This window comes from Gambusia affinis, linkage group LG14, assembly GCF_019740435.1.
Source record: "Gambusia affinis linkage group LG14, SWU_Gaff_1.0, whole genome shotgun sequence".
In the NCBI taxonomy this organism is placed as follows: domain Eukaryota; kingdom Metazoa; phylum Chordata; class Actinopteri; order Cyprinodontiformes; family Poeciliidae; genus Gambusia; species Gambusia affinis.
This window is the reverse complement of record NC_057881.1, coordinates 26268576-26292328: the sequence shown is the minus strand read 5'-3', so window position 1 is coordinate 26292328 and position 23753 is coordinate 26268576. Positions and strand designations below refer to the sequence as shown.

The following is a 23753-nucleotide window of genomic DNA, read 5'->3' as shown; positions in this document are numbered from 1 at the left end:
GTATTTCTCTAACTAACACTCAACTACATTAGTAAGTATAAATATTAACAAAAAATTAAAACAAATAAACTACCAGCAATTAAAGCTGCAACAAAATACAAGTAAAAATAAAAAATAAGATTAGAACCAACAACGTGATGCAATGAGATCATAGTTTAGTATCTGCAACATCAACTGAAGAAATGGGAGTAGATCTTCTGTAAAGGATTAGGAGAGAGGCCATAGATGATTAGGCTTGTTACTAAATGATGTGACTGCAATGAGTCTTTTGTGTGAACGGTTCATGTTCCCAAAGTGACCCGCAGGCACAGATGAAGAAGGCAAATATCACGCAGCAGCGCCCTGTTTATGGAAGTTATAATGGACGTTGATTTTAAAGTTAATCCAACAATGGGAACCACCACTATTGTCACAAAATCATAACAAGAAAAAAAAGCTGATAAAGAAAGCACAACTAATACCAATGCCGTTTTGTAAACATTGTCTGCAGCTCCTGTAGAGAAGTTTGGATGTTTAGTCAGAGCCAGTTATGAAGTTAATGGTGTGTACCCACTTCTATAATAGAAATATGAGAGAAATTAACAATGGTATATTGAAGAAGCATAGTAATAGAGTGTAAAATCTTAAAAATCATGTGAGCCACAGCAGAGCATGTTGCCAGGTCACCAGCAGAGCAGGGCCCAACATAAAGTCATCCCTCTGGAAAGCAGCGGCCTACCTCTAGCTCTTTTTTTCCCTTTGTACAAATCTACCGTATAATCTGTGTCGGCACTGTGCCATATATAAAATCCATGACCCGTAACTGTCACTAATCCACCAACTGATTCACATGTCTAGTGTGTGCTCACTGACACAGTGGCTCTGATCTGCTGAGCTAATGCTGAGAGTCAAGGCTGTTTGTCTGGGGACACAAGACTAAGTTAATTCCTCTCAAAGAAGAAAATCCTCTGAAACAGAATCTAAATCTAAATAACACAATGGCTCTTAACTGAAACCCTTAATCATAATGTTATTTGCTGCCACCAGCATGGATCATCTTCCGCAGTGTGCAGCAGGTCAGGAGAACATTAAAAGCTTGATTTATAGAAAAAGATCTCTTCAAAGATTTCAGAGAACCTTTTTAAAAACAATTTTTGGTAGTTTTGTTTTAAGTTGTTTCTATGAAGTTGTACTAAACTTCACTGCTGCCTGTTCTGGGTTTCATATCAAAATGATAAATAGCCTGAAATGATGTGGTACTTTTCATTAGTCTTTGTAGACATCTGTATGAGCAGCCAGTTACTGCCCTCCACCTCCTTACACAGACCAGACTTCAGTGTCTTTGGGGAGTTAAAGAAGAAATTAAAACACAATAACCATACAAAACACAACTAAAAATCAAAAGTCTCATTTTCCATTGTGTAAGACTATTCTTATTTGAGTAAATCTTACTTGAGTAAATCTTTTGTTTGATTTTATTGCAAACAGTCATGACAAGAAATGCTTTTGCATTAAAATTCATACTCACATAACAGAATGGTTCATCATTCAGCTGATGGTGGGAATCTCACTCAGAATCTTCCAAATACCTCATCTAAGGATGGGCTGAACTTAGTCCATGGTGTCAGCCTATAGCGCCTGCAGCTGCATGGCGGTATGCACTGTACATACATGGAGATTTTACTTTGATTAAAAAAATGTATGATTATTGTATTTTTTTAAATCATTTTCTATTCATTCATTCTATTCATTTATTATTAACACAACTGTGGGGGATAAAAGGTAGTTTGTGTCAAAACATCCTGTTTGAAGCCCATACCAGTGTGTGTCGGTGGGGGTGGATACATGAAGTCTCTAACCTAAATGTTATTGGTCAGATTACTTTGGTTTATTTGGTGGCTTGGTGTTATTTTTGTAAGGTAAACGTGACTAGCTTGCTAAAACTGAATAAATGGAATTTTAACTCTGTCACAGTCCAAAGAGCCGTTGAGTGAACTTCACCTGAACTTTTCATCCTGTGCGAGGTGCCAATGGGGTCGCACTGACCCGGTGTGTCCTTTTACCAGTTGCCACGTTCTGCCTGAGCATAGCAGTAAGACTGTGGGAGGGTTAAACAGTAAAATCTAGTTAAAACGTTTTCCAAAAAGCATAGAATCTTTTTGTATTTGTGGGGGTTCGGTTTGTACTGGTTCTGTGTGCTGCACACACAATGGATTTGGAAGATGTGTTCATGTGGGTCAGGTGCAGACTTAGCTTTGCACCCTCTGACAATATCCTGCAGCTGCTCCTGCTGTCAGTAGTTCTGGAGTCTCTACCCATCCAAGGATTCCCCTTATAAAACTATTTTTACCCCTCAAATCATTCAATCATTCACCAAACTCATAGCTTCATATTGGGATGTTGCAGCCAGACAGAACATTTACTGCTTTTTGGTGAAAGCCAATGACGTAATTAATGCAAAGAGTTCTCTCCTTTGTGACTTTAGTGGACAGTTCTGCCGTGTTAGTAAATAATGAATGAGAGAATTGTAAGGGTCTGGCTCAAACACAGGTCAGAGGAAATCCAAGTACAGGGTTCCACAACCTTTTGAAGAAAGAAACACCTAGAACTGAAAATCTGATGTTTGCTCCAATCATCAGATTGCTGTTGCCAGTTTTTTTGTTGATCTGGCTAACAGAGTTCCGATAAATACAGAATAGTAGTGAGGTGGGTGTGCGTGGGGGATGGAGGGATTATGGACACGTGGATTATGTTCCATATCTGCTGCAGATAACCTTTTATACTTGACTTGTTTATGTAGTAGTACATCTACAGCATGACCTGCTCTGGTTGGATGACATGCAGTTGTCAGTGAGCCTTTGACTCATTAATATGCTTAACATGAATGTGCAGAAACACAGTAAGCATCAGAGTCACTTTACAGGATAAACGGTCCTGTGGTGAATCAGGAAGACAGACTGACAAAGTGTTGGGAGGATGAAGGCTCTCATAATGCAGACCAAACAATGGGGGGATTCTTGCATTGGGCACCAAAGAAGCTCACTGTATCTGATGCTGCAGCTATCAAAGAAGACAAAGCTGCATTTGGACTAATACTGGAAATAGAGGTCCTGGAATGGTGGCAAGTGGCTACTATCATGTTCAAAGACCAACATCAATTACTCTATGTTACCTCACATAATTGCCATGTGCTGCATTTTATGTTGACACTGAGTGGAGGTGAGCAATCCATTGCGAGTAACCATAGCATCATGTCATAAGGAGCTATGGAGTAAGGTTCAGATCACCTTTGATCAGGATTCATGGGGTCTTGATGGCCAGGCTCCATGAAAAAGGTAGTCTGAGAGCATTTCATTGTCATTGACTTCTGATTGGTCAGATTTCATACTTCACATGTTAGAGTGGAATTTTTCTTAATGCACATTTATCATTTAAATATTTGTCTAGTCCTTGTCAGCAAATTCATATTTTGAGGAGAATTCTTGAGGCAGTAATTGGGAAAACAAACGCAGATGTTAAAAAGATATTTTCCAACTTTTTTGGTCATCATTTTAGCTTTAACGTGAATTAGATTTTATCAGGTAAGCATAGCTCACCTTTACACTCAATAAAATGAATAATCCCATCTGCACTTTTTCCTGTTCTTGTCCTCATCTCTCCTCACTGTCTCTGACATTTAAACAACCTGACCTCCCCCACATTTCCTACCACTTCATATCATCACCAATATCACTGCCACCCTTTGTTCCCCATGAGCTCTTTTTACTTTATCTGCATTTCATCTGAATCCTAATCAGATTTTAATTTGATCACATTTTTCCCAAAAAATAATGACTTGAAATAATGATCTACTTCCACAGGATTATCATGTACAAATTTGATCATCGAAACCTTCAAAGTGACCTTCCCTTCATGTTAAATAGATTTAAATTTATTCCTGTTTTTAGATATTTTATTCTGGCCTGCATTTTTGATTTCTATAGCCTTATCTGAGTTCTGTACAGGAAAGATTAGGAACATTGAGGCCAGGTTATTTTCTTCTCTTTGTCAGACTTTGTCAGAACCACACAGAGAGACGTCCTGAGTCAGGAGGCCCCAGCAGCAGGACTGGTGTCCCTGCACAACACAAAGCTACGAATGGGGCATTGAATTTAAATGTTTCAAGTAAAGTCAAAGTAAAAAGTTCCAGTTAAAATGCTTAACTTTAAAGTTAATTCAACACAGGAAGGTAAGTTGTCATCATTAAATCAAACAAATTACGTGAGATCAATGCAAATAAGTCCATAACATGAACTGCAGCCCAAATACACTTTTTAGAGTGATCTATTCTGCCTGAATATTGTCCTCTTGCCTTTTGGTCAATGGTAACTTTTTTCTTAACCAACTTTATTATAATATTACTGTTCTGTCTGTACATGAATTTAACTTAACCAGTAAACATGGCATTGTCTGAATGGAGCAGATGCAATGCTGCAGCATGTTTATCAATGCAAGAAACATCTCACAAGTTCTGAGTAATTGAAAATCTGGAAATTCCTCTGAGTTAGAAGCTTAACTCTAACTCAGAAGAAGTTAGAGTTCCTCTAACCTCAATGAAATTGTTATAAATGATGTGTTTAGAAAGCTGGCTGAAATCCTAATCTCTGCTCCCTCCTGTCCTGTTCTGGGTCACATTCAAACACTTTGGAGCAGCAGTGTGTGGCTTTTAAACCATGAACATTGAGAAACAGTACTATGGTTTTGATATTATGTTACTGTTTCTAATTGCAGTTGCAGTGGACAGAGATCTGTGTTTACTGATTTCTAGGGCTGTGAATGTTGTGAGTTGTTGGAAATGAACAGCTGTTCACAGAGTGTAGGGCTCACAGTGCTGTGTGTCAGAAAAGCTGTTTAATCATGAGGGGCAGTGTGGCAGGAGACAATTCACATGTGTTGTTCTAATTAGTATTTTTAAACAGTCTGATTTCAGATATTCCTGTGAAAATACAAATACTTTTGGTAACAAAGGTTTTGGTAAAAAAAAAAAAAAAAAGTTAAAAATTGAAACACCATAGGTTAACCTATTTTTTCTAATATAATCTAGAGAGTATGCAGTTGTATTATGTTACCTATGTCATATAACTAACTTGGAAAACAATTTTTTCTTCAGTTCTTACACAACTTCTACTTCTACTCCAAAGACAGAAATAAAACTCTGCCTATTCCCACACCTTTTATATTGAGCTATATAAAGTTTTTAAGGTTTAAGTTTACATGGTCTAAAATATGTAAACTTAAACCATAAGTTTAAGTTTAATCATTGGTAATTTTTCTGATTACAAATGATTAAAGGTAATCAGAAAAATATGTAATCAATAGATTACCTGTAAATGGCTAAAAATAATTAGTCTTCTCCCAATTTAAGAATAATAATCTTGAAAATTGGACAAATAAATTAATAAAAACAGGCAAAGAAAACCAGTCGGCAATATATATTTGAATTTCGCCTCTGGTTTTTCTGGAGCGCAGTGATGCATTTAGCAAACAGTACAGCCTGCTCAGTAACACTTTACAGAAGCAGATCCCTGTGCAGCAACATGACACCCTAAATGAGCCATGTAATATTCCTTCCTGAAATGGATAGCTTCCCTCTTCTGACAAGTCTTATGAAAGATGCATGAACACTGCTTTGGCTAAAGCCCAACAAGTAAGCACTGAAAGTGGGCACATGCAGCAGCGTTTTCTATCATCACATTTTCAGACTTAGTTTGTTAAATGTGATTAAGCCTTACATGAGCTCTGGATGTGATAAAACCACTCATTGCTGGGCAAAAGAGGAAATGAGGAATAAAAATACAGAAATGCAAAGAAAAGAAACAAAGAAAGAAACTGGATCTGCAAACTGTGACAGTGGTTGCAATAAACTGACCAAAGACTGTCATGGTTTTGCAGCTGTGTTTAGATGTCACTGTATGTTATGTGGAAAGAGTTGGCTTTTGGTGCCTACAGGAAAAACAGATCTCTGCCTTGTCAATTCCTTAGTAGCAGTCTTTTTGATTTGACTGTCTGCAGTGCAACACTTTCACACACTAACACCAAAGCCAGTTGAGATTCAGCTGAAAACACAGCAGGAAAAAACACCCTACAGAATATCACTTTTGCTGCAGCATTGCAGCAGCAGAGATAGGTTAGATAAAGTACACAAGAAATGTCTGCAGACAAAAAATATCAAGCAACAATAGTGGAAAATAAAAAAACTCTAACCATTGTGGTGCCCCACACCTGTTCTTGCTTGTGTATAATTTAGTCTTCTCTGTTTGCAACAATGCTGATCCTTGAAAAAATAAATTACATAGGTATACTGTAAAGCATATGTGAGCCAAATTTTTACTGCTAATGAAAGAATATGGAATGTCTTTTTCCCAAAGATGGGAACAAGTGAGTTTCTGTTTTCATTTGTTTCTTTGTCAGTTTATTGGTCTTGAACTGTGTTCCACATAGTAGCTGTTGCAGATGATTGCTGTGTTGTTTAAAAAATATTGCTTATGAAAGATTAATTTGCATTTTTCTAACAAGTGGATAATAAACCAATCTTGACTTTTGAAGTCATCTGAAGCAGATTGGTTGACTTGATGTAAAATCAGTGTTACATGTAAATCTAAATGTTTAGTCTGTTCACTTTTTTCAGTCATATCCAACCTCTAAAATATGACCAATCTCAGTGATTATGTTGCAAAGGTTAACTTAGAGCCCAAAGCAGTAATGTTTTATACACTGGTTTATACACCAACTTGAGATATGCCTTCTTCAGTAGATGCACATATTTATTGCTGCAATTATTTGAAACAAGATCATTTTTCTTTTGAATAATTTTTTTTCCAGAACACAAATTCAAAATTTGTTTATCTCTTAAGAAGTTCACTAAAACAAGCAGACAGATAATAACTTAGCTGGTTAACCTGACCAAACACTAGAATCATACAGGAAAAAAGCACAGGTGGAAAAATACGTGTCATTATTCTTCCACTTTCTCATAATTTATAGTTTATATCACATTTTTTAGTTTTTGGCCAAATTGAACCTTTGAAGGTTCAGTTTATAAGATGAAGCGTTTAAATTCTTTTGTCAGATTATCACATTGAATGCTGCTGTATCTTTTGTTCTGATTATATGTCAATAATAATCCTTTAAATTTTGAGGCTCTGGGGCTAACGATTCAGTGAATATTAACACCCAACTGCTGACAGGTTCCAAAAATAAATGGGAAAATTACCATCTCCATGTCTGTTTTGTTTAAACAAAAACAATGTGGGTGAACTTTGCTGTTAATGATTTACTTCAATCTGCACATAATTATAAGGTTCAACTAATTTCTTCTGGTAGGACCAAAGGCAGTGTTCAGGTTGATGATCTGGGACAGCAGGTTGGCTGGTCACTGGTTCTCCTGGTAAGGACTTTGTGTGAAAGTTTTTCCTTATAGACAATTGAGTGGGCCTATGCTTCACAAAGGTAAAAATAGTTTTCTTTGTCTGGGTGGAAAGAAAAAAAATGATGGAATATCAATCCAGGTCAAGTAAAGAGACTGAAGCACTCTTTAGAGCTAAATCCTGGCAGTTTTTAAAAAAAAAATATCATTATGAGTAGAGGTTCAGGCCTTCATGGAACCCATAAATCTTCCATAGATGGAGTGTTTGTTTCCCACACAGCATTACCCATCACCTCATGCAGTCCCAACAAGCACTTAGGCTGTTTAATACACTTCTGAGGCATTCTCTGTGCTGACCTCCACTCAGTGCTTACATCAAGTGATGGTTGGAACCGTCTGCAGACTTTTTACTCCATTCTTGATGCTACTTACAGCTGAAACCAGTCATTCTGTCTCATTGTAAAACAGCACAGAACTTTCCCAGTCCCTGAAATGAAGGTGTCTGTCAGTTCATGGATAATTTCTTGTGCTGCTGACCCTTTCAGTCTTTTTATCACTGACGTGTTCAGCACCAGAACATAGCTTGCCTGGGGCCATCTTTAATTTCTTTCACCTTTATATCTAAAAACTGAAAGTATTTATCTCTGTAAATACCAAGACAGAGAAAGTTATCACCAACTGAAACTGGTACAGATGATCAGGTAGGAGGTCTGACAGCTGTATAGAGGAATACAAAAACCTATATATAAATAGACAATGTGCAGGTTTTATTTCCGTCATGTATGTCATGTAAAGTAAAGTATTTTTAAAAAGGATGAACAAATGTTCATCCTGTGCTTCTCTCTATTTCCTTTAAATTTCAAGAAATTGATGAGGTTGATGAAATTGATGACAAAAAGATCAGAAAACTTTACTGGCAGCATTATTTTAGGTTTCTAAAGTCCATTCAAAAAGATGTGAAATTGGTCTGTAGGTTTTCCAAGTTGCCATGTCTGTCTTCATGACCACTTCTCATCTTGGGTTTGGTTAACAGGACATACCAAAATCACCAGATGGTTGACCCAAATGCTTTTGGGGTGATGATGATAACAAATGGTAGGACTTTGCCCTGTGATTGGTGGGTCGCTGGGTTGATCCCTGATCCCTCTGTTGTTGTGTCCTTGGGAAAGACACTTCACCCACCTTGAGTCAATGGCCTCACTTCTCCGGCTACTATCCATTAGCTTTATTTTCCCTTTGGGAGTAATAAAGTATTTTTGAATTGAATTGAATTATTATGTGACTTATTTCCTCATTCTCACTGAAGGAGGGCAAGAAGTGCCACTGAGCGTTGCCAGGTCTTAGGCTGCAGCTGTCTTTTTCATTTGGACCAGTTCTTTTCCATCTCTATTGATTTATATTGATCCAAACTCTCTGCTTGCAGCTGCAACCTACCAGTACACGTTCATTGTATTGTGGCCTTGTTGAGTAAAACCCCAAATCACAGCTTAGAAAAGATTACATTTGCATGCTGCTGCTTGATATTTCTTATTTAAATATTTTGTCCATTCTATCTTCAAAGGCTTAGTTGCTAAAGACTGACTCTATTTAACACAATTTTAACATAATTTTAATCATTTTTGCAATTTAATTTACTGTTTAAATTTTTTTAATGGGTAGTGTGCTCTTTCATGGAATCAGGTCAGAACTTTTAATAATCCAAAACTCACTGGAACTCTGGTGAACTAATGTGAACTAAAGTATCCCCAAAGAACAAGTGCTGCATTCTGTTGACCACTTGTGTAACATCTGATCTCTTTGGATAACAAATGAGGAATTAAATTAAGTTTTTTACTCTATATCTCATAAAAAACATAGAACTAATCTTGCCTTTGCTTTGCAAAAACTGTGATCGCTCTCTCTAATGTATGCCTGACTGTTCTTGCCTTCATTTGTGCAGGTCCTTGGGGTCGGTGTATGGGAAGTGAGTGTGGACCTGGAGGCAGCCAGAGCAGAGCAGTTTGGTGCGCCCATTCTGAAGGATGGACAACCCTCCATACAAACTGTGACCAGACAGAGAGGCCAGACAACCAGCAGAGCTGCTTCAGAGTGTGTGACTGGCACAAAGATCTGTACGAATGGCAGCTTGGTGCTTGGAACCAATGTGTCCCAGTGATGATGCGCAGTGCTGGAGTGCAGCGGCCAACAGTGTGCACACGGGGAGAGGAGGGCATTCAGACACGGGAAGTGGGTTGTGTTCAGAAATCTGATGGCGAGCCTGCGGAGGATGTAATTTGTGAATACTTTGAACCGAAACCAAGGCAGGAACAGGCCTGTCTCATAGCGTGTCCTCGGGACTGTGTGGTGTCTGAGTTCAGCCCGTGGACTTCATGTTCTAAAACATGTGGGATTGGCTTACGGAATCGGATGCGCTTTGTTCTGGCACCACCACTGTTTGGTGGGTCTGCCTGTCCAAATTTGACTGAATTTCAGACGTGTCAGCCTGGCCTGTGTGAGGGAGAGGAAAACCTTTACAGCCTCAGAGTTGGACCTTGGGGCTCCTGTTCTGTACCTTTGCCAAGAATAACCAGACAAGCTGAAAAACCACCGAAAGAGAGCAACAAGAGATCTAGAGAAAGTGACAAATCTGCTAAAGAGGCCAGCAAACAGCCAAGAGATGGTGAAACACCATCCAGAAGAGGTGACAAACAGGCCAGAGAAGACAGCAAACAGACCATGAGAGAAAGAAAAAAGATGAGAGATGATGAAAAACAGTACCAAGAAAAGGACATAAAGTCCACAGAAGGTGAGGAGAAAGTGTCCAAAAATGGTAACAAACAATTTTTGAGCAACAGAAAATTGGTCAGAGCTAATAGAAAACAGGGCAAGGCATTCAGACAGGCAGAAAGACAGAAAAAGATTAAAAACAAGGCAAAAAAAGAGAAAATGAGAGAGAAAAGCAAAGGAAGATTGAGAGAAAAGGGGAAAACAAAAGACCCAGAGACCAGAGAGCTAATCAAAAAGAAGAGGAACAAGAATCGCCAGAACCGCCCAGGAGGAAGATTCTGGGATCTGCAAGTTGGCTACCAAACCAGAGAAGTGACCTGTGTACACAAGAGTGGGACCATTGAAGCTCTGAGGTACAAATGATGAGAATGTCACTTTTTCTGTAAGCATGTGCATCTGTATAGGTCCTGTTTCATTTCTCTTGCTAGAAAATCTTGTCTTACTTGCAATAAACCAAAAGTTAAAACGTTAAAGTTTTTGTAGCTGCGAGAAACACAAATCAAAATCTCCAGAGCTGGGTTGATGACATCACAGGCAATGTTAGCATTGTTAGCAATGCCACCAGCTATTAATAAACACAGGTAGAAATAGCACAAGTAAACAATAACCCAGAGCACAGACTACCATGTCCAGTTTATAACGTGGTCCTGAGTTCAAATTCTGGGTTGGGGTCTTTCCTTGTGGAGTTTCTCTGTTGAATAGGTGGATTGTGAATACTCTCTGGGTTCCCCAGCTTCCTCTTACAGTCCACAATCATTTGTGATAGATCACAGGGTAGGTGCATGCATGGTGTGTCTCTGATTTGTCCTGTAATGAGCTGACATCCTGGGTAGGCTAAAGACCTTAACTTGGATAATCACTGTTAGGAAAAGCTCCCGTAACTTTGAAAGCTTGAGATGAGTGTAAAAAATGGATGGATGGAAATGAAAAGAGAATTATTATATGTTCTGACGCCTTCTTCTTATGGTGTAACAATAATTTCTCATATAACAAATTATTTAATGTTTTTTGGGGATGTTTAACCTTCCTCTGGTATTAGCTTTCTGCTGCCATCTGTAGTGTTAGCGGGTCATTTTGGACCCGTGTATTAAATCAGCCATAAAATACGCTAAAAACAATCTTTTATCATCAAATGTTTTTCTTAACTCCTGTTTAGCTGGTTGGGCTCCCTTATCCATGAAAAGATTGGATAAGATTTTAATATTTTTCGTGGCCCCCTGGGCCTTTGTTTTAACAGCATACCCGTCGTTTTCAATGTCTAAAAAGTGGTTAAATGAACCTTAAGAGAAGAAGGCAACAAAATAATCAGTTGTTCTGTTACCTGAGTGTAACTGAGAGATATTAAAACACAATTCTTAAATGTTCAACAAAAAAAAGATTTTAATTTTAATATTATCAAATCGAAGACTACACGTTTACCTTGGTTTTTTGCAGGGATGCCGCTTGCAGATTTGCCTGTGTAAATCTGTAGGTTCCATGCATAGCTTGTTTTAGCATCACAGGCTGCCCAGATTTTTATGCCATATTTGCCTGGCTTGCTGGGCATGTATTGCCGGAACGGGCATTTTCCTCGGAAAGAGAGAAAACGTTCATCCACTTTCACCTCTTGCCCTGGGTTGAACATCAGTGGAAGGAGTTGCACCCATCTCTCCCAAACATCCCTGATGGGAGGAAGCTTGTCAGATTTTGCTCTGGTGTCTCAATTGTCAAATCTGAGGACTCTTGAGATCATCTGAAAGGTCCGAAGAGACATTGTTGCCCGGAAAATATTTCTGCCCGTTGATGCATCCCAGAGACTCTCAGTTGCCTCATTGCTGGATCTGTAAACTCCAGCAAGGAGAACACCAATGTAGGCATCCAGGTACGTCTCATCAATGTCTTTCCACGTGTTGCCATGGACTATTTCCCTTCAAGGTTTGTCATAGGAATTATGACTTTTTTTAGTGACAATTGCAAAAAAAAAGATCAAAGCACGTCTTGATGTCACTCACAGCAAACCTCGTGACCTCAGGGGTCATTTTGATTATGTTTGCATGCACATCAGGAGGAACTGTGCTCCAACGGATGTTGCCATGTTTGGAATGGAATGATTCAGTATAATCAAAAATTTTAACCGGGTCACAAATGACCCGAACACCACAAAAGTCATTTTGTTCCACCAGAGCACTTTATAATTTAGTAAAAAAAATAAAAAATTAAAAATTGATTTTACTTTGTTTAAATGGAAGTCCCTGACAAAGTCAAAAAGTTTCAACGCAAAAAACAAATGTATGAAGTACTTTTATGCATGCTAAAACTCAAAACGGGTCCGTAGGGACCCTTACACCATAGGAAGGTTAAAGGCTGGACTTCTTTAAATATTACGATCAAGAATCATTTTCAGCCATTAAAGCTGCAGTATGTAACTTAAAAAAACATAAATTAATTTTACACAACTGCCATGTTGCAACAGTATAATATAAACACATAATCTGTGAAAAAAAAAATTCAAGCTCCTCCACCTGCTCCCAGTGTTACTATAGCCATCTGCAGAAATGAGCCACTTCTAAGCAAAAACCACCAATCAGAGCCAGGAAGGACATTATGCAAATTCAGACAAATGAAATTTATACCTGATAGTATTAATAGAAGGGTAACTCTTGTACAGTTAACAAAGTCTGTCATATCAGGTAGATTATATCTATAAATTAATTTGAGCTCTTGCTGGTAATTGTTACTCCTGTGAGAGTCAGTATTCAGCACTGAATTACAGTTAAGGCACCAACTCTACAGAAATAGTTGTATTAACTACCGGATGTCAAGTAGTCAATGATTTACATTCTGCAAAGTCTAAGTTAGTTTAGAAATTATGATTTTTCTGTGTTTCATTGTTTTCATTCTCATGGTGGAATGTAGATTCAGCATTCCTACAGTTAGTCTAAGCATTCAAGATGGTATGATAGAGGGTGCAAAATCTGGTATCTGCGGGTGTATTATTTATGTGTCCAATGTTTTGAATGTTTAATAGTATTTTATGACATTCATTCACACTACAGGCAGTATTGCAGCATCTTAATGGAAGTTGGGCCAAGCTCAACTTTAAGATCCCCTTAAACTCATTTGTCATTTGAATTTTATGTGGTGTCAGTGAGCATGGCTCACTGACACCACTTGAATGGCCTTATTCTGTCTGTGGGCTATCTCCACTCTAAAAGAGGCCAGTGAGCACAATCAACTCCATCCTAAGACAGCCATGGCCCTACCACTTCTTTTCTTGTTATGCCTGAAAGAATAGAATCCACAGACCTTTTCTCATTATCAGCCTCTTACTGTATAGACAGATGGCTGAAAGCTTTAAAGAGGCTTAGTTACACCTTATTGACTGTATTATGTTGGAAATAGCACAGGATCAAGGTTATCTAGCGTGGGGGTCAGAATACCATCGGACTATTTATTTCATATTTTGATTGAAACTAGAAACATAAAAATGTTTCCTCTATTTTGTGAAGCTGTTGTTCCATAAATATGGATCCTTTTATATTTTGTGAAAGGGACGGTCATATAATACAAAAAAAGGGCTTGAAAAAAGAAAATCACAACTGATTCTGCAAACAATTTAGCTAAGCAGAACCGAAGAGAGAACAGAGAAAAGAGGCAGACAGAAATGTTTTGTCATGAATTGCGGTGTAAAGATGTTGAGGAAGAAGCGATGGACCCAGACTGTAGATTGAGAAATGATGAAATTAATGAAAAACAAGCACAATAACCCAGGCAGCAGAAGGTTAATGATTCAACACTGGGAGCAACTGGTTCAAACAACAGACTTGACAAGGTGGGTTTAAATACACAGGGAGACGATCAGTGGAAATGAGAAACAGCGCTACTCAATTAAGGAACAACACAGAAACCTAAATAAACACACAGAAAATCCAACTGCAAATTTAACTGGTTGTTATTGTTTTTTAAAATAAATTTCATTCAGTTGACCTTAACAACACCTTAATGTTGTGTTCTTATAACCAGCAGCACCTAATTAAAATTGACCATTGTCTTGTTCTGCAGCTTTTGCTCTCAGGAGACACTGCCAGTGACTTTTCAGGCCTGCGTGATTCCCAGAGACTGTGATGTGACTGAGTGGTCTGAGTGGTCAGCTTGCTCCAAGCACTGCTACGACCCCAATGGGGCTAAAGGGGAGCGCAGTCGCAGTAGGAAAGTGAGCCAATTCCCAATCGGCGGGGGAGTGGAGTGCCCAGAACTTGAAGAAAAAGAGCCGTGCAGCCCCCAGGATGGAGCAGTTCCTCCATGCACTGTGTGAGTTAACAACTTTTCATTTTACAACCTGTGTCTTCTGACCAGAAATAATAATAATGTTAAGGAGTGTCAGTCAGAGTGCTGACTTGAACCTGAAAATCTGTGGAGGGTTCTACAGATTAAGATGATGGATCCTGGGCCTTCCAACTCAAAGACTTGTAGATCTTCATCAAAGACTAATTATTAAAATATGAGCTAAAAGATTTCTTTGCTCTAATGACGAAGATAAAAAGGAACTTATGTCAAAATCTGCCAGGAATATAAGTAATTTTGGGCTTAAGTGATGTTAAAAAAGACATAATGCCTGTTTTTAATAGGCCACTGACTCTGTGTCCATCTCAGCAGCATGTTCTAACGTAGAATATATATTTTCTGGCATCAAATAAATGTGTTTTTTTCTTCTTACCGTTTTGTGTTTGGTCACATGAAGCTTAGGTTAATGTGTTCTCAAGCTGACACTTCATCTGTCTTCATGTGTCATCAGCTACACCTGGAAAACAACAGAGTGGACAGAGTGCAGGGTGGACATGCTGCTGAGCCAGCAGGATCGTCGACGTGGAAACCTGACAGGCTTGTGTGGAGGTGGAATCCAGACACGCGAGGTCTACTGTGTGCAGGCCAGTGCTGTTGCTCCACCTAATCTCAGTTCACTGAGGAGTAGAGAAGGTAACTCCCGTTATTCTTTGGAGGCTATAGTCCTTAACATGTTATATTCAGTTAATTCTGATCTGTGGTATTCTAAACACTTCAGATACTGTCCCTTCTAAACATGAGAAAACCATCTCATTCAAAGTGTTCCACAAGTCATGAAGGGGACACTCCAGTGCTAACATACACAGCAAACTCTTAACCTAAAAGTAAAACACTTCGGTTGGTAGAAACCTATCACACAGTCTGTGATAGGTACTTTTCCTTGTACCTACATAAAAGAACCACAGACAACATATATGAATTTTATGACAAAGCTTTTGCAAAAGGAGAAGTCTCCGATAGCAGCTTCTCCAAGCCGTTCACAGAGAGTTCTGAATATCCATCCACGCGAGCCCCTGTTTTATTGTCAAAGAAAAACAGCCAAGGGGGCAGTTAGTAAAAACAACAGAGGTTGTAAAACATGTAACCTAAACAACCAGCAACCCAATTCCAGGTGTGATAACTGATCTACGATCTGAGCCCGGTTCAAATCTCGGTCAAGCTGTTAACAAGACAATATACAACTGCTCACATGAAGATAAACAGACAATCCTGACCTCCAGGTCAGTTAATACACACATAAGGAAAAGAACATTTTAAACAGACTGAATGTGAACTAAAGTAATAACAAAATGATAATACCAAAAATTATCTAACAGTCTGCAGCATGAAACATGAAGGTAGCAGCATTAAGATGTCTTTTCTTCCGTTGGACAAACAAGTTGGTGGAGTTAATGGGTGTAGTAGTTAAAGAACAATCCTGGAGAGAACCTATGAAGACTGTGGTGGGGTGTAAGTACAGCCATGCAGTGAAATGGTTAAATCAAAGCATGGTCATCTTTTAGAAATGGCTCAGTGAAGACCCAGAGTTTATTTTAGTATTTAATGTTGATGCTTTCAAATCATTCTGAATGAGTTTTCACTGAACTGCAAAGAAATAAAACGTCAAGATATCTAAACTGTATCCTGGTGTACTGTAAACGGTTGCCAGTGTTTGACAGAACAAATAGAACAAGACTAGACAATATTATAGTTGAGCAAAAATGTGATTCTGTAGAGGTCCTGCTTCACAAATATTTTGAAATAAATTAGCTTAAAACTAACACTAGTTTTAAATTACACGTACAAGCTGTGTTACAAATGAGCTTAGCAATGATGGCTCATCTCTTTGGACAAAGAATTAAAATAGTATCCGCTTGCATGCAGTGCAGTGAAGAAAGCACTGAAATGTACATTTTCCAGTAAATCAATGGTTGTGCTGAACACACAGAGCTGGAAGTGGCCTGGAAGCTTGCCCATTTTTATCCAGCATTGACACAGTAAGTCTCTGTCCATCTGGCTGGTGAAACTGGCATCTGTTGCTGAGATTATTCAGATCTTATGCTCACAACCAGTGGCTCGTTTTCAGCCTTCCAAGCCAAGAATCCACAGTGCTGATTCTGCTAACAGAGGCGGGCAACTTCCTGGGTTTTATTCCTTACTGCTGCCTAAGTCGACATACCATAAAAGATACTATTTTCTTTTTTGTGGTTGTCATGGAGATTGTTTTTAGGCAGAAACAAGAAGATATTAATAAAGGCATTCAGAGATGTGAAAATTCAATAGATTCTGCTTTAGGCAATAGGCAAAAAGAAACAGAGTCAAAGGAAGATATACAAGAAAAAGGAGGAGTGAAGAGTGTAGGTGGGATAAACTGTCTCTGCCAGCTCTACTGCTCACATTCATCATCCTCCCTTCAGTCTGTAATTTTCCCTGACACCATGTATGGAATCATGTCAGGTAGTATTTGGTCATACCAAGCAATAAATAGAGCAGCATCTTCATCCTAAATGTTTCCTATCTCATACTCAAGAAACTTTTCAAACATTACAGGCTCTCCTTCATCCGCTTCAATAGTCTGAAAGTGTCTTTTAGACTGAAATTGTCCAATTGATGATGCTTGTTAAATGCATAAATACAACAATCTGATAATTTCCTAGAACTGTTTGAAGCAGAAATTTGGAGTTCCTTCCTTTGTTCTTTCCACAGCCAACGTTTCACAAGTAATAGGATTCTGCAACCTAACTTTATTTTGAATATTTTCACAAAAGTGACAATTTGCTCATCTAAAGGTGTTTTGACACCTAAAGGAAAACTGACTACTGATTCGTTCATTCATTATTTGAATGTTGTAAAGGCTTGTCCTCCTTTGTCTGCCAAATAAGAGAACAGAATCCCTGACTGATCATTGCTGAAACTAAACATGGACCTAGCAAACCTACTTTAAATCATTTTCCTTCTCAAATATTTAGGTGTCATAAATACACAATTCTCATTACTGACTCCTTGGATATTCAGCACTTTTATGTTATTTTAAAAGATTATTGTGGCTCTTTCATACATGAATTTGTCAAAGAATTCAAAGTGTTCTTTCATTTGAAAGCTGTTTCACAGTTCTAGAAGATGTTAGCACACAATCGTTTTTAACTCCAGGAGCACCTGCACACTATCAGAGTGTATGCACAAAACTTTCTCTACACCTGATCCACATGAATGCATCCCCAAAATGCACAACGAGCACAAACCTACCCCAAACCAATATGAATGCAATGCAAATGGCAGTGGGACACACAACACCCATAAGGGAACACACTCATTATGTTGCTTGTAAAACCTTTTTCCTGTATTTTTCTTTAAAAAAAACCCCAAATTACTCTAAATAATGAAGACAGGAAAGCAAGGCTTCCTGTGTAATCCACGGGAGTTGGAGGACAGAGATTCCCAGGGTCAAGTGGTGTGTCTGAGACATCAAACAACAGAGGAGAAGGCAAAGCAACAATGTTTGCTTGATTTCTATTCTTTTCAGCAAATATTTCCACTAGATCTAACTGTTAAGCCCTCCCACAGTATTACTGTAACATTCAGGAAGAGCGCGGTAGATGTCACAGTCATTCAACAAGGAAGCGATGGGGGTTTCCCATCAGCTGATTAGTTCCCAAAACCATAAAAAATTAAGACAACTTGTAAAAGTGCACACTGGGTTACCGGAACGCCACTGGCACCGCGCACAGGGTAAAAAGTTCAAGCGGAGTCCACTCAACCCCTCTTCAGACTGTGTGAATTTAAGCTGTCACCAGGGACACATTTCTGTATTTAAAATGTATTTTTATTGGGCCAATCTAATATTCTAATTTTAAATGGCATGTTTTCATTCACTGTAAAGTGGAAAATCACCACAATTACCAGAAATAAATGCTTGAAAACATCACTCTGTAGTAAATAATTTACATAATGCATTTCATTTAGTGAACTGAGTTATAAAAACAAATTAATGTTTTAATGATATAATTCATATCATATGAATGTCTATGGACTCACTCTTATTAATGCGCACCCTAGTTGATATGATATATTAAATGACATGCTGGAAAGCAGCTGTGCCACTGTGATGCCATGAGTCCTCAGCTGGAACAGAGCTGGGTACCAGGATATTTTTGGCAGGTGGCTCATGGAGGCAGCCTCTCGGCTCCCTAATTTGTGTCTGGAAGCACAGCACATGGGAATGCACACCATCTGGCATGAAGATACCAGAGCAAGGGCAGTCTGTGAGGAAGTGTCCATTAATCTGCCGGTGCTAGGTTGGGGAGAAGCTTATTAGACTTCACAGTTGTACAGAAGAACAAAGGGGCTATTGTTGCTTTAACATTATTAATGAAGAAAATTCTGGGAGGAATGTTTGACTTTCCACAATTTAATTTTACTGGTCTAAACATTTGTGTCTGTAATAAAAATGCCCACATTCAGCTTTGAGTCATGGTTTCTGATAAAGGATCCATAATAGTAGATAATCTTTTCAACATGTTACCACATCCTGTATGACATCCTGTCTGGTACAGGCCTGCAGCCTGCCACAACTAGAATACTAGTTCCAGTTCTAGTGAGCTGAAACTAGACTGGCCTGCCAGCAGTCCAGACCTCTCCCTCATTGAAAGTGTGTGGAGCGCAAAATACAAGAACAGAGATCCTGGATTTCTATTCTTGCTTGATGTGAAGTCTCACATCAAGCAAGAATGGGTAAAAAAATCAACAATTAGTTTCCTTGGCCCCCAAAAGACTTATTGAGTGTTGTTATAAGGAAAGGTGATGTAACACAGTGATAAATATGTCCTTGTCCCAACTTTTTTGGAATATGTTGCAGTGACCAAAAAATACAAAAAAGTGACTATTTCCATAAAACAATGAAATTTTTCAGATTGAGCATTAAACATTATGCCCTTGTAATGGATTCAATTGAATACAGGTTGGAAAGGACTTCCAACTCATCATAATTTTTTCTTTATGTTTTACACAAAGTCTCAACTTCATTGGAGTTGAGGTTGTAAACTCCAAACTAACCATTAGTCTAAAAGACAAATCTTTATGACCATAGATCTGGCACTATGCAAATAGATATTAATGTAAAATATTTTCTTGCATGAGACTGTTAGAAAACATAGTCCTTTATTCTTCCTGGATAACTTCTGATTGATGTAATTAGAACTGAGTTTATTTTTTATAGCACAGGGAAACTGAGGTCAGATCACTTGATGTACTAGAAGGTTAGGAGCTTAAATCCATCAATACATTTTCTATCACCCTGGTCCATAGCGGGGTCGAGAGGGGTGCTGGTGCCTATCTCCAGCAAACATTTTGGGCGAGATGCGGGATCACCTTGGACAGGTCACCAGTCTGTCGCAGTAGGAACTTACAGTTTTTCAGAAACCAAACAGTTCTTGGTTGTGCAGTTACAGTATGGCAGTAACCATGGGAGGATGTAAAGAAATAGGACAACATTTGTTTTGATAGAAATAAAAGATCAACCAATCATTTTACTTGATTTAACTTATCTTCTATAACATTACATGTGGTTTAAAGGACGCATGACATGTACACGGGCTCAAATAAAAGTTTATTGATACTAAAGGAGAGACCTTTGGGGATGGTAATTTGCATGTGAATGAAGCTGAATGCTGTTGTTGCACAGCTTGAATAATTCAACAGTCTGGTGACCTTGCAGAGAGTCATTGACACCTGGCTGTATCTGAAATACACAAAGAAAAAAGACAGTCTAACTCTGGTGTGAAAGTACAATTGATCAACTAATTTATATTTGTCAGAATGCATCAATGACTAGTCATGATATTTATATTTTTTGCTGTTCTATTTCTTTTCTGATGTGCTTTTGTTTCTGTAATTGAGTTTGCACAGCTGCTTCTAGTTCATTCATCATTTGTGTTTCTCCATAGGTTTGCGGCCAGTGGACAGTGAACTGTGTTTGGGGGTTCCTCCAAATACCACACAGCTCTGCCATATCAGCTGCCCTGTGGGGTGTGAGGTGTCTTTGTGGAGCGCTTGGGGACCTTGCACTTTTGAGAACTGTCAAGACCAAACCACTAAGAAAGGTAAGAAATTACTGGGTAACTTTGACTGGAGGTGTGCAGTGTACCACACCTTCTTAGAATGAAACATCACTGTGGAAGCCACAATGCATTATGGTTCAGCTCAAGGTCATGTTTTAGTGACTACTAATACAAGGCGGGACATTCTCCTTTAGGATTTGTTTTGTAAACAGCAGAATTCATACTTACGTCTATCACAGCAAGTATTCCAGGTTCTGGAATCAAGACAACCCCAGATTATCACACTACCACCACCATGTTTTACAGTTGGTATCATGTTCTTTTTCTGAGTTGTGTTATTTTTAGGCCAGATGTAATGGGACACCAACCTGGTAAAAGCCAGCCCTTTCTTCTACACTGTTTGCTTCTTCCAGAGGATCTGGACTCTTGGTTGTTGAGAAACAATTGCTTCCTGGAGGCAGTCTTTTACCAATTTACTCATAATAAATTTTACCAAATGGCTGACATTTGGCCTTGACAAGTGTAATTTACCAGAATAATGCTATGAAGCTTACCAGAAATTGCTTGCGCTGTAAACAACCATCCTCCACTGAAAAAGAGAAGTGGCATGCTGAACGAGACAACTGTTAATATTAATGCAATATTTGGAAGAGTGGCCAACATGGACTGAACACCTTTGTTCACTTCCACCGCTGCCATTGCTAAAAGTACAGAAATACTACAATTGTAAAACAGAGCTGAAAGTCAACGTCATTGTTCACTACTTCTCCTTCTGTTCGCTGATTGGCCCTGGTTCAAATTCTAATCAAGTGGAATACTGCAGGAAGAAATGGCCAAGCTACAGGGACACACACCTCCCAAAGATGGAATCGGTTCCCTACTGCTCACATTTAAAACAGCAGTCTTCATTATGCTTCCATGGCACAAATATGACTGGCTAATATCTTGATTTGGACTCCCTAGCGTATTACTGTCTATGAGAAAGCTCAGTTTAATACGCCTCAGCTTGGACAGGTCGCCAAGCGTGTAATAGCCCAGCTGGAGAGAATGCCATGTGCCTTCTAACAGTCCAGTGGTGGTATGCTCCTTTTATTTGTCACATCACAACTGTGTCTACCAAAAATAACTTATTTTCATCTAAGCTTTATTAAAACTGCTGGTGCTTCAAGCAGTGAATGGGTTGAGTCTAATGAGTCCTGAGATTTCTTCAGAATTTTGTAGATAAAATAAGACGTTTAGCTGAGGGGACCAGGAATGGCACAGAATGACTGTTTAGCAGGAGAAAACAGATAGATTTACTTCACAGTGGGAGAGACTGAATAATTTATGAGATACATGCTTTAACATGTTAACCTGGGAAACCCAAAGGACACATGTTTTGCTTTTCATTGTTAATGAAAGCAATCAAAGCCTAAGACTGTTTATCTGACAAATAGTAGTCAATAAAGGAGATTTTAACCATGTATGAACTCTGCAGCTTATCCAGTTATGTGGCGTAGACAAGCTCACCTAAAACACCCACAGACACACATTCTAGGGCTGTTGATTGTTAGGCCTATTCTTTGTGTAAAATTTGATTCTCCATTCTAAAAATCCTCCAATAATGACAGACTGCATGATTCTGGAAGCATGGCCACTCCAGCCAGAATTACCCCCTGAAGCTATAGCATCTACAATGACTAATGCATGTTGACTCTGCTTTAATGAAGTGCTTTAAATGAAAGAGATGGTAGAAAATTCTCTTCCATGCATCTTAATGATGGATCCAATTGCTCACTGTGCCACTTCTACTTTCACTGTCAAGCACTGTTCCTTTTGCAAAGACAACGCACACAAGGGTGTGCGCGCACACACACACACACACGCACACCCCCCCCCACGCCCATGCCCACCCCCTCACACGCTTGCAAGCACACACGCGCAAAGACTTTCATGTCTGTTTAGCTTTGCTCCAAATACCACAGAGACATACAATAAAAGTGTTTCCTACTGGCTGCATTAGGACTAATTCCTAAACCTTTGAAGAAGGAGCAGTTTCATGTATTATTGTAAGCCAAGTTGAATCTTTGAGTGTTAAAACTTTAAAAAATGAAAAAGAAACATTGAATGCAGGAGGCCAGCCTTACATAAATATGTAAGATTGGACATGTACTTTGATCAAAGGAAGTGTTCTACATCCTACAAGCTTTATTTCCAGCTATAGTTTGTAAAAGCACAACAAAAGGGGAGGATTAAAACACCTAATTTCTTTTGAGACAATGGCATACAACCACATGAAAAGTAGGAGAATATTTACTCAGAAGATTGAATACTGGAAGGAGAAACAGGTAAGTTGATTAGGGATGAAGCTGTTGCAGGTGGGACTTGCAACAACTGAGGGAAACTAATAGAAACAGCTGACAGAACTAGAAACAGCTACTATTCACCTCTAGTTTCGAATTTCTTACTTGTTCTATAAAGAGACTCCGGGCAGAACTTTTTTCTTCTTTGGTGTTCCACAAATACTACAAATGCTGCTTTAGCAGAACTTCCACTTGAGTTCTTGTAAAGTCTTAAATTTCCTGTCCATAAATAACTTTGTTCTTCTTATAACCACATGTGATAAAAGAACACAGCTTCCATGTATGCCAAGATCTGTGTTCTTTTATGGAGTGTTAAAATATTTATTTGCATACAGCTAACCTTTAGCTTTAAATGAGCTTTTTTACTACTATTTGTTGATAAAAATGTGTAATTTTCCTTATTTTCCAACACACCCAATGATTGTTTGTGGGCTTTAAGTCAGTGCTCTATGTTTGAAGATTATTTTCAGTGTCCTGTTTCCTACAACGTGAGATGTTAAAGGGTTTTAGAAGCTAATCCTTCAGTTGTATCAACCTCAGTTAACCTTTTCATCCTTTTAACTATTTCTTATTTTGTTGCCTGGCAATGTACATTAACTGTGATTGCATTCATGTATGTGTGTCGACTAAAAATGAAGCCCCTAGGTCTATCAATGGAAGCATGTGTTGTGTTGCTATCTTTCAGCCATGCAAATCATTAAACCCCCTGCAGATAGCTAGAGAATGAGCCCTAAATTGAATTTCCCAGAGCCTGAGCCTCATTTTTCTCCAAACAAAGCTCCCTCACTCCCCCCTCTACACCACCCATCCTCCATCAGATAGCACTTCTGTCAGTGAGTGCAGACACAGGATGGTTCATGTCCAGCTGACCTACTGATTAAATAAAGGATTTTCAAAAGGACG

The 23753-nt window shown here is 38.7% G+C and overlaps 1 protein-coding gene across 4 annotated transcripts in view; it reads left to right on the top strand.

Moving 5' to 3' along the window:
* Positions 1-23753, top strand: part of thsd7aa (thrombospondin, type I, domain containing 7Aa) — an 84462-nt gene that overhangs the window by 23059 nt on the left and 37650 nt on the right. For all 4 annotated transcript variants that reach the window (XM_044139119.1, XM_044139118.1, XM_044139117.1 and 1 more), the window contains exons 2-5: positions 9324-10503; positions 14192-14440; positions 14925-15106; positions 20395-20550. In XM_044139119.1, the coding sequence (XP_043995054.1) occupies positions 9324-10503; positions 14192-14440; positions 14925-15106; positions 20395-20550 (1767 nt within the window). The remainder of the gene's footprint in view (positions 1-9323; positions 10504-14191; positions 14441-14924; positions 15107-20394; positions 20551-23753) is intronic.